Raw genomic sequence first — 12,246 nt, 5'->3', positions numbered from 1 at the left:
CTGCTCCCGTATAATCAAACACAACGAAGTTGTATAAACGTGTTGAAAAATAAACACCATGTAGACGCAAGTCACAGGAATAGACTGCCTCAGGATGGCAGAGCTTTGGGAAATATGGCATCCTGGCAGGAAGAGGCATGTCCAGGCAGGTGAATGCCGAGGTGACTTTAGAGATATTAAAGTTGTCAATCTTCCAATCTGCAGAGAGATAATAAGAAAAGGTATTAGTCAGTAGTGCCTTCTGGTGTTCCAGTGGGATATTACTATTATCTGAGCCTTTAAGCTGCCCACCCTACCATACGCATGCACGTAATAATGCATTCTAATATATATATATATATATATATATGCTATTGGTCAAAAGTTTTAGAACACCTCCGTTTTTCTATAAATTTTTCAGCCGAAATGCAATGAATGATCTAAAATGGTGAAAAGGTAAGCAGTAAACTGCCAGAAGTTTAAATTTAAAGATTAGTATAGCAAAAACTATAAAAAAAAATTAAAATCACAATATTACAAATGAGCCTTATTCAATGAACATCAAATAGGTTACAACCTATGGATGTTCTGCAGTAAAGTAAATTTAGCTCAACTTCTGCTAATTACTTAAAAACCAACTGTCTGTTTTAAAACAGAGATGAAATAGACTAGTGAAAGTAAATAGTGAATTAATTGTCAAATACTGCAAAATTAAAACATTACATAACAAATTCCAACAGGACTATTGATTCAAGAAGTCCAAACAGACTATGAATAAGTGCCTAGCAAACTGTAAAGGAAGGCTTACCTACCTGCCCCCTGTACAGAACACCTTGAGCATCTCCTGTATCAACGTCCTACCAGTAATCATTTTACTCATGTAGCAGCCAAGGGCAGACTCATTTTCTCTGGTGAGAGGTTGCTATACAAAACCATTCTTTCTTTATTATTTATTCTAGGCTTATCTCCATAATGTACTTAATGTTGATCCCTCTTTCTACCTTAATCCCAACATGAATTCTGTAAAACATGTTAGGAGATGGTCATTTATGCTCCTGCTGTTGGGTTTTAACCACAGGGAACGTTCAAAACTACTTCAGGTTCAGAGGCAGTTCCATTCAGTTCTGCCTATAATAACGCCTCAGCTCCCTTGCATGGTATTTGAGTTCTTTTCACCCCAACTCTATGGATTGTTTTGGAGGTACAAAAATATGTAATTTTCCTCTGAGGACTTCCATCTGTTTGGCAAGGCCACATTGCCACTTATATGTGCAGACTGTCACAGAGCATTTACTGATCATCAATGTCACACATTGGGTCAACAGTGATATAGCAGTTATTCACTGCCCCTTAGATTTTTGGAGTTTTCACCTTTTATTATGCTACAATATGGAATCTCTATGTGTAATGACAAAGACTCTACGATGTGAAAGTGAACATTAGCATTTAGTCATTTGTTATATACAGGACACTGGGCAAAAATCTTGTTGTTATGTGAAAGGTTTCTAACCTGTTTACACATATTTTTCTCTTCCAATACACTATATGAGAACAAAATAAGCAATTTAGGATTTTTATGCTACACAGTCAAAAAAAATAACAATGATTGCCTAAGTTACTTCTCTAAGTAACAATAAGAGTCAGAAAGAGCAGACTTTTATTTTCCAATGAGAAAATAAACACTATTGTTTGTAGTCTCTGAACGAAAGAAAAAATGTTTTAATTTATATTTCCAGGCTCAGTTATCCCCAAACTGTAATTAAGACTTACAGTTTCTTTAATCACTCAAGTATGTCTATCCCAGACGGAAAAATGGGCTATCCACTCAATAAACAAAAGTATTATGTCGTACTGTAAAAGGATGCAAACATCAGTAAGAGGGATTTCAACATAATTGTTTTGATCATATTTTGTTTTCAAATTCCATTTAAGCTTCAGCATCCTAGTAGAAATTCATAAATTAACTTTTTTTGTGTAGAGTATTTTTTAAAAGAGGTAGACAGTTGCAGAAATAAATCCTGAAGCTTGTATAATTTCATGCAGAAGGTCCAGCTCTGATCCTGGAGGGCCCTAGTGGCCCCAGTGAATTTCTTAATCTGATATCAATCCTTGTTATCAGATGACTCCCCATTAACAGTATGACTGCACTCTTGGAGATTAATAATAGTGTATCTTTTACTTTTAGAAATTCTGAAACATGCTTGTTATTGTCATGGGTTTTAGTGTGCACTGGTGTGGGGCGGAGTGGTGGCTCTGAGGCTAAGGATCTGCGCTGGTATCCCGAAGGTTGCCGGTTCGAATCCCCGTCAGTGCCAAAAGAGATCCTACTCTGCTGGGCCCTTGAGCAAGGCCCTTAACCTGTAATTGCTCCAGGGGGCACTGTACAATGGCTGACCCTGCGCTCTGACCCCAAGGGGTATGCGAAAAAAACTAACAAACACTGTTGTAAGTCGCTCTGGATAAGAGCGTCTGCTAAATGATGTAAATGTAAATGTGTTCAAATTATACATTTCTGCTCCTTTTAAATTTACTTGCTTGCTACTAATAATTTTTTTTTACTGGTTTAACGTAAGCAGTTGGCTATAACAATGAAGTATAAATAATAACCCAACAGGTTATTATCAAGTTCAGATTTTCGTTGGAAAACAAAATGTGATTTTTAGCAGTAAAATATTGCTGGCCAACATCTTCCTATGTGGTGTGAAGTGAAAGAATCATAACTTGTTCCCAAATTAGGCTGCATTTGGGGCACAAATGTGTACCAAAATGTGGAAAACCATTATCTCTGTGGAGTAAAATGTACTGGAGCTATTATGTTCAACATCAGTAAGCTTCTAGCATTTATAACGGAAATAACTGTTTTAAATTTTATTGGGGTTCATTAATTGGTTTGTGAACGGGTGGAACAAACACAGGGTGAATCCAGAGTAGTACTGGGTTGCCAGCAGGGTTGCTGATTTTAATTGTAACGGCAGCTGTTAAACAAAACAGGAGTGGGTCTGACTTGCGGAGCACCATCCTCGACTAAGTCCCAGTCCAAATGAGATGCCAACATTTGGGGGCATCAGGTTTTTATAGACCTGGGGTTAGTTGTCCTCAAGGGACATCTTGTCGGTGCTGAAGGGAAAGAAAGAGACTATATAATTACTGACAGCATCCCCTTTCAACCTGGCAGGGTATTGCATAACTTAAATGAACCAGAAACGTGTTTCTCTGATGCTCATGCGTGACAAGATATATACACACACAAGCAAGACATGGGTTAATCCCTAAATCGGGGTCCTCAATCACAGTCCTGGAGAGTCGCAGTGGCTGCAGGTTGTTGTTCCAACCCACTTGCTTAATAAGAAGCACTTATTGCTCAAGTAACACTTCTGTTTCACTTTAGTTGTCTCGCTCGTTAAGATTTTGAACCCTTATTGCTTATTTTAGTCTTAAACAGCAGTATTTTTGTTTGTTAATTGCTCCTAATTAGCAATAACATGCAAATGACAAAAGAGTCCAGCATTTCTCCATTTAACTTATACCATTTACACCTGTGTGCATTTCTCTTGCATTATTGGGTTTAATTAAATACTTGGAAGAAAAGTGAAGAGAAAAAAGTGAAGGACTGAGAATAACTTGTCTGTTTTAGACTACAAATCATTTGGATGATATCCTTAGAAAGGGGAAGAAAATCTAGGATATGACATTACCTGACATAGCAGAGTTAAAGCACTAACAAGCCATGAAATTAAATTATTGGCAAGAATTGCTTTCTAATTAAGTAACCAGGTTAGAAAACTGCGGCCCTCCAGGTCTGTGATTGAGGACCCCTGCCCTAAATAAACACACATACAGTACACACATATATATATATCTATATAAATAAAGTTAAGAATATCCAGGCATCACTCAAGAACAACTCTCAACTGATTTACATGAAATGTGTTATGTATGTTTTGTCTTGGTTAGTGTCTACTTTCAGTGGTGGCTCCTTTGAGAAATCTTACTGTGCAACCCATTATATTCTTACATTTTCAGCCCCAAATCAAGGATGCATACAAACAGATTGTCATGAAAGTTTAGGTATAAATTAAAGGTATACTCATTTAAAAAGCAGCGTACGCATTACTACGGTACTGCTGCTGGGTAAACTCACGGAAAGTTAAATATTTTCGTTGAGGGTACACCCTGTCGATTGTAGCTATTCGTGTTCTGTAGAATTAAGACAGTCATTTTGCTACTTCTGATTCCTTTTTCTATTAATTTTTTGTTCCTGAAAAAAGCTACAAATGATGACTTAACTAAAGACATTTAAGTAACTACAAGTCTGTGTGCTGCCTGAAACGACATATCTAGCATTTATCAGGTTGTATGATTGCCAATATTCACATGTACTTTGCTTATTGTTATTATTTTAAGAATATTATCAATAATACATTATTTAAGTTGTATCTTAACTCCTGCTTATCCTTTTACTCTGTGTAATTGCCTGAGGTTATAGATGTAGACAGGAAGGTGGGGAGAAGTTATAAAGTACCTTATACCTTATAACCGTGGTAAGTTTATGAGATTTGAGGCATTCTGACAAAGACTACACAATAAAGAACACAAGTGGAAAGTAGAGTAATATAGAACTCTACCAAGACAAAACAACATGTAATGTGCGATTCTGTCATGGATTTTTTGATAATATTGATAATATTTGCTCCATAGCCCCTGTTATATCAGACACATTGTTTTTCCAGTCTGCACAAAAACATGAGATTAATAATTGTTTCTCAGCCATCACTGCAAACTACATGGGGTATGTAATATTCCATTAACATTTTTCTTCTCAGTTTTTATCTTCCCTACATATACCATATATTGTATATATACTAGCCGAGTTGTCCAACTACATTCCTACTTCAAAACTGTAGAAGAATAAACAGCATTTGATTTTATATACCATATATTGTATATATACTAGCCGAGTTGTCCAACTACATTCCTACTTCAAAACTGTAGAAGAATAAACAGCATTTGATTTCATTTCTAATATAAATAAATACTTATTACACTTTTTAATGCATATTGACACAAAAACTGCATTTAAATTGAAAAAGAAGTTATTTATATAAAACTCATGTGAGGAGAATACGTGTTGAGCGTGAAATGCACTTTTTTATAAACAACATTTTAGTTGTATTTCGTGGAGTGTATATAAGCAAAGACCTGTTTGATGTCACCCATGAGCAAGAAGCATAAAGCTGCACATGGGAGAAACAATCTGTTCGTAAATCAGTGCCTGCAATGTTCAGTGGGATCTTGTGATTTTTTTAAGGTCATAGCAAAGTAGACACAAATAGGAAATTTCAGACCCTTTAAAAGAGTATCAAAGGTATTCTTAGGATGAACAAACAGTTTGACCTGTTCTGTCAGTTGCCAATACTTTAGGCTTAGCTTTGAAGACGTATAACTTTCAATGTACAGTTTCAAATGTTTATTTCACTGTTCTAGACTTTCAGAATCCTGACATTGGGAGATCTTGGATTTAAACCTTTCTAGAAAGCATGTAATTTAAAAATGATATCAATATGGCTGCTGAGCTGTGCTGTTCAGCGTGTTGTCCTTTTCATGGTAATGGTGTGAGAGAGAAAGAGAGAGGAGTAAAGCGACCAGATTTATACACTCTTTACCCAAATCTTAAAGCCAACAGGGCATAATGGTACAGAAAGGCATCGGATTCAAAACCAATCCCAAACAGCCATACTTCAGACCAATGGGATTCTGGTACAACTCATCTCCAAGTTACTGGCCTATTTTTCATACCTGGCCCCAAAACCATTTGTTGAGTGAAGGTTGCCAGCTAGGCAGTTCAGTCTCCTTTGGTTGGTTTGGTTGAGAGAGTATGACCTGCAGAGAAACACTTGCCAAACTGGTTTCATTCAGGTCCCCCAACCCTGCCATAAAATTTACTAACCCGAGTCAGTCCTAAAGACTCAGGGGGGTTGGATAAACATGAAAGCATTGCTGTTTTTACCAATGAAACCCTGAAACACTATTACATTTGCTTTGTCTAAGTTACAAATAAAGACAAACAAAATATTTATCAACTTATATACAAAATTCCATGCCACAACACATGTGGTACATAATCTTCTTGTCAAGTCATCCAATTGTATGCTCACAACATTCCAAACACTTTTTCTTTTTTTTTTTACTAAAATATTGTTAAATAAACTGCTTCCAGAAAATGCTCTTGTGAACAAAAATATAACGTGCCCACACATGCTTCATTTATCAGTCATGAGTCTGGCGCAGTAACAGCTTTCATTGTCTAACATTGTGCTTCACATGAAATCAACAAAATGTCTGTATTGAGAGACGAGTACAAGTAAAAATTATAAGTTAAAGGAAAGCAAGTGAAAAGATTATCAGGAAGAGTTTTGTGTGGGGTTTGGACTTTCTCTTCATATTCTCCTCCCAAATCAGAAAAGAACTTCAGGTTAAGTTAAATATTGACTCTAAATGTGGATGTGTGTACTCTGCAAAGTACTTGCATCAATTCCAGAGGTGTTCCCTGCCTTAAACTCAGTGCTGCCAGTTATGTATTGTAATGAGAGCACAATCAATAATAAAGAGTATGGGACACCACCAGGTGACCCCATATAATTGCACAGAAATAAATAACAAAGTAGCTTTCAGCAACACTGAAAGGACATCTTTTCAGACGTAAGTTCAAAATAAAACTGATTCAAGAAAGCGATGTCTGTGTTTTTATATGATCCCAGCAGGATGGGGCAGGTCCAGGAGGGTGGACAGAGGAAACAATGTCAGTAGTGAAATGGCTGTCAGTCTTCCATCCTGCTTAGGGGGGAAAAGAGAACGCATTAGACAACAGCTCCACCCCCTGGTTTTGGTGGGCTATTACTATCCTTAGAGCCCTTAAGCTGCCTCCAATGCGCAAGTACTAAAAATAAGCTCTGAACGAACTAAACCTCTTCATACATTCTTTTTCTTCTTCTTCTCATTCCTCTTCCTAAATAAGGTTGTGAAAAATCAGACTTTCTAGTCTTTCCTTTCATTTAACTCTTTTAGGGCGGATGTTGACTTTTGTCGACTGGAGGGGTTGAGGGCGAATGTCGACAAAAGTCGACATCCAGGGATAGAGGGCATGAATCTATGATAAAATAAAAGGGACACCTTTTTTCTGCAAATATATGCCAGACAAGCCCACAAAGTATGGCATAAAGGATTTTGTACTGGCAGAAGCAAACACTGGTTTCTGCATGAAAGTAATTACATATACAGGAAAGTATTTCTTTCAAAGAGAGAACTGTCCCTCGACAAGTCAGGTTGTGCTGGAGCTGCTTCAGGGCTATGAACATTTGGGTCATGTTGTGTACATGGACAATTTTTATACATGCCCAGAATTGTTCATGGAGCTACAGAGCAGAGGAATTGGAGCTTGTGGCACAGTGAGGGTGAATAGGATACACATGGCTTCACAGTTGAAGCCAGACAGGCTGAAGATGAAAAGAGGTGACAATACGGTTTTTATGCAGACAGATAACTTGGTGGCAGTGGCATGGCACGATGGCAAACGGGTGACTTGTCTCTCTACAGTACACTTTAACAATATATGTGAGAAAGTGCAGCAATAGACAATTGAAAAGTAGGCACCAAAGCAACACATATTGTAAGCAGTGCAATGTGGCAATGACTGAAATTGGCTGCTTTGAGCGAGATCAGACTTTGCAGGACTTTGCTGTGTAAAATGTATGTGATATGTATGTGAAATCATAGAGTATGCAGGCTCATACAACATGCAAGACAGTAACATTTGTCAAAAGTAAATATTTTTTGTTGATTTCAATTGCTTTGTGTTCTTTTTTTAAAAAAAGTTAGTTTTTGGAAAAATATTCAGCCCTGGGAGAAAAGAAACAAAAAAAATTAGCCCTAAAAGAGTTAAGATGCTCTTAATCCAGATTTCAGCAGCATTTCTGTTTTCTTAATATTTTCACCAGTATTATTATTTGTAGATAAAATCAATCTTATGTCAGGGAAAGCAAAATAATATACAATATGTATGTAGCTCCTCAAAGTATGGCAGAAATCTGCCTTGGGTAAAGTCCAAGGGGTTATTACTGCTGCAAAGAAATTGCAGGAAGTTCAAATGGCTTTGCAATGCTTAAATACTTAAGGCTCAATTATTGACAATTGGTTGTATTTTGTATTTAAGCTTTGGAACATCTCATTACTAGAGCAAGTAAAAAGTTTTATAAAGTGTTATCTACAGTATATGTCTTTTCAAAATTATTTGGGACTGCCTTTTTTTTTTTACTAAAGTATAAAAGTAGTGGGGGAAAAAGCTTGATGACCATCAAATTTTGAACAGCTTACTTCAAAAAACAGCACTTACAGTAAACACTATGATGTATTAGTAAATGGGAGTCAGTACTATAAATGGCATGATGCATTAACAGGAAACATTACTTAAAAATGGGCAGTGGATAAAATTGCATAAGACCACTAAAAGTTAAATAATGATCCAAATAATAGATATGGAGGAATTTCCAAAGTAGGCAATGGTTCAGAATGTTTTTAAATTACAGTTCTTTATTTTATTGTAGTATTCCATAATTAGTACAAAAAATTATTTTTTCCCCTTTTTAAACAAAAATGAAGTCCAGTACTTGAAGTTAAAGACTAATGGCAAGGCTAGAATTAGATGCAAGACAGAACTAAGTCAAATATAGCTTCACACATATGCTTACTGTACTGATTTAGTAGCACAACTGACTTTCAGAGAGGAGCAGAGTCTTTAGATTTTACTTTATAAACAAAAAAAGTCTTTGTGTAACACTAAAGATCTTTCATCCATTTTGATATGTTTATTGCAATATGTAGCAAAATCAACACACAATTTATAAATATTTAATAATGTCAGTTCAAGAAATCAATTTCTTCCCTATTTTTGGACAATTTTGATCTTGTTTAAGTCCATTTTATATTAATATTTGTGTTATGTATACAGTGAGAATACACACAAATTAAATTAAACTAAAAGTTATTTTTAGAATAAAAAGGTACAGTATGAGTGGTATAGTGTACCTGTCAATGATGCCATCTGATGATTGTACAATCAAAGGAATAGAACCTGTGCCTTTGCTTTTTACCATTTCTTCTAAAATGTTGGCAAGGCCAATTAGTCCATGCCACCTTTAACTGACAAATTGATATATTTTTTTTAAAATGTATTCCAAATTCTTTACAGGTTTACCAGGGCCCCCTGGTCCAAAAGGAAACAAAGGAGAACAAGGCCCCAAAGGACCTGTAGGGCTAACTGGAATGAAAGGTGATCAAGGTCCTTTAGGAAGTCGTGGAATACAAGGTGAGAAAGGGAATACTGGACCTCTTGGTCCCCCAGGTGAAAATGGTCCTCCAGGAGCAAAAGGAAGTCAAGGAATGAAGGGAATTAAAGGATCTTTTGGAATATCAGGTGGAAATGGAGCTACAGGAGAAAAGGGTGATCTTGGGGCACCAGGTATGGATGGACTTCCTGGGCCTAAAGGACCAACAGGAGTACAAGGACACCCAGGTTTGCCAGGAGTTCATGGACTTCCAGGACCAAAAGGCGATCAAGGCCCCATGGGGCCACCAGGATCGCCTGGAATTCCAGGACCACCAGGTCCACCTGCCATACAGTAAAGTACTGAGTCATTGCACTTTCTATTTGTACAGTTTTTGTAAAACATCCAAGAAATGAAACTATAATCACCTATTTGGTCATTATTGCAGCCTGGAAGAAATAAGCACAATGGTGAGTGAATGGAAAAAAATTTTGCAGTATCTGTTCGGCTATATCAGAAGTTCTCATCTGTTGTTAATGAAGGAGTTTCTCAAACCTACACATAATTTTCTTTATACTAAACATGTTTTAAACTCTTTGCAAAGTCTATGGATGACTTCATACTATAATTGTGAAATTATAGCCTGACAGAACAGGCTTGCTGCAATTCATTCCACTCTTAACTTAGTAAGATCAACACTTGTATTTTTCATTTCCACTGAGATAGAAAGTTAACCATTTTAAATATAAAACATCCTCTGAACTGCCAACTTAATAGGTACTCGTGCCTAAAAGCTACATAATTTTTCATGTCTTCTCAGAGGAGCTCAGATTAGTCAGGCAAAGAAGCCTAAAAATATGCAAAAAAAAAAAAAAATCAGAATAAGAATGCTGGCCAAAGCTGACTCCAAATAATAGTTAATAAAAATTAGCTGGCTTGAGGTAAATGATTAAACTGAGGTGTGGTGGTTAAAGAAGTCTCTGAACTAAGCTCAGCCATTATCATGTTCACAACAGCATCTCTAGGACTTTCCAGCAATGTTGAGATATCCTGTCACTGTGCCTACATGAAGGTGTGCCACAAAAACACACCACACAAACAACTTCATTGTCATCAGCAAGTCTCATACTGGCACAATTTCCGAAAACTGGATACATCCTGCAAGTTACTTTCTCTCCATAAAGCTGTGGTTTTAACAGTAAAATATTGTAGGGCTATTTATGTGAAAAACACAGAATCATTATCCCAGTTAAGCAAAACCTACTGGAATGACTTTTCACAAAATAACAGACTTATAGCATTTTACAACAGTAATAACTGTGCCAGATCTCAGTCTGTTTTAAGTTATCCTTCCATAGACGTGCATTCTGACACAAAAGCAGACATTCACACAACAGGATACTCACCCCTCCAAATGTGGTCAAATTGTGTTCTGTAGTGCCTTAAACATTAAAATCTATTGAAAACATTTCTTCTTATCACAATACTTTCAATGTACTGTATATACTGTATATAATTCATTTTATTTCATTGAAATGAATGAAAAGTATATTCAATTGGACAGATTTATTAATAAAGTGTGACAGAGATCAAAGGCAGCATTCTTACAGGGCCAAACTAAAGGACTGTTGTTGTCTTGAACTAAGGTTGATACACAGGAATTCATTAAATCATTCACCAAAATCTGTTCAGGACAAAACCAAAGTCATAGTAAAAACAAAAAAGTCAAAGTTGTAATGTTTGCTTATGTTAACAAAAATAAAAATAAAAAAAATAATAACAGAGTAGTGGCATCTTGTGAGATCTTAAAAAGGTAAAGTTAGGAAAATGCGCTTTGACACCCTTTATATTATGGCTTCCATAATATCACTAATCACATGATTCTAGCAGTTATATAGCATCATAGTAACTAGCAATGAGACAAATTTAATTCACAGAAAAACTTAATAGTCGTGTATAGTCAGTGTGCCTAACACGCAAAAAACCTAAAAACTTACCTAATGAGCATAACACATAAAAGAAACATACAAACAGAACAAAAACAAAAAAGTACACAAAACCTTAAACACAAAAAAACAAAGGAACAACAAACTCAAACTACAGAAACAAGCCAAAAACAAAACTGTACATTAAAGTCAAACTTCAAAGCTAATCTTAATTATTTAGGAAACACAAAAGAAATCTGCATGCTAAATATCAAGAGATATATCCACAATCTCGGATGCCATGAAGCACACGCCTCTGCCCTTTAGTGTAGCAGTGATGTTACATGTCACACACATTTGGTATAATGTCCTAGCAATGCAGTGGCAACCACACCACAAAATGGCCCATACAAAAGAAAATGGCACAGGAAAGAGAAGCAAACATAAATTATTATAAATGACTATTATTAAAACTGAACTTTACATAGTTCAAAATTCAGAATGGGTATGAAAAAGAAAAAAAAAACATCAACAAACTTAGAAAAACATAAAACAAACCCACTTCATAAAAAACAATAGAAAATTGCTTTGAAGAAAACTATTTGGGGTATTCATAAGAAATGTAATGATTCACTAGAAGTACATAATGGATAAGAGTATTTGCATCAAATATTTGAAATATAAAAATGTATGCTTCAATTGAAGTGTTCAAGGTCTAAATATTCTTCATTGTAATAGAAATTTGTCATTTTTCACCCACTGATAGAGGTCTACAGAGGGTTAGACTGTTAGTAAAGAATCAAAAGTCAAAAATAGCATCATATTCATAATCACTGAAGTCATCTAAAATGATGCCCACATGCTTATGTTTGAAATGTGTCATTTTTAACCTTTTGGGAGTGACGTGCCATGGTGACATCATAATGGCATGACCGTATTTTAAACTTGGAAGATGGCAGAATAGAGCAACAGAACAAAAGTGAATAATACAGATAAATCAAAACAACTGAAATGGTGTTTTC

General features: G+C 35.8%; 1 protein-coding gene across 2 annotated transcripts in view; it reads left to right on the top strand.

Annotated features, from left to right (window-relative positions):
* scara3 (scavenger receptor class A, member 3) overlaps nt 1–11,777 on the top strand; it is a 96,276-nt gene extending 84,499 nt beyond the window's left edge. For both annotated transcript variants that reach the window (XM_028796744.2, XM_028796743.2), the window contains one exon: nt 9,224–11,777. In XM_028796744.2, the coding sequence (XP_028652577.2) occupies nt 9,224–9,657 (434 nt within the window). In that variant the 3' untranslated portion in view covers nt 9,658–11,777. The remainder of the gene's footprint in view (nt 1–9,223) is intronic.
* The last annotated feature ends 469 nt before the right edge of the window (nt 11,778–12,246 follow it).

Source organism: Erpetoichthys calabaricus, chromosome 3 (assembly GCF_900747795.2).
Source record: "Erpetoichthys calabaricus chromosome 3, fErpCal1.3, whole genome shotgun sequence".
Taxonomy (NCBI): domain Eukaryota; kingdom Metazoa; phylum Chordata; class Cladistia; order Polypteriformes; family Polypteridae; genus Erpetoichthys; species Erpetoichthys calabaricus.
Note: the sequence above shows the minus strand (reverse complement) of the source record. Positions and strands in the feature narration are given on the sequence as shown.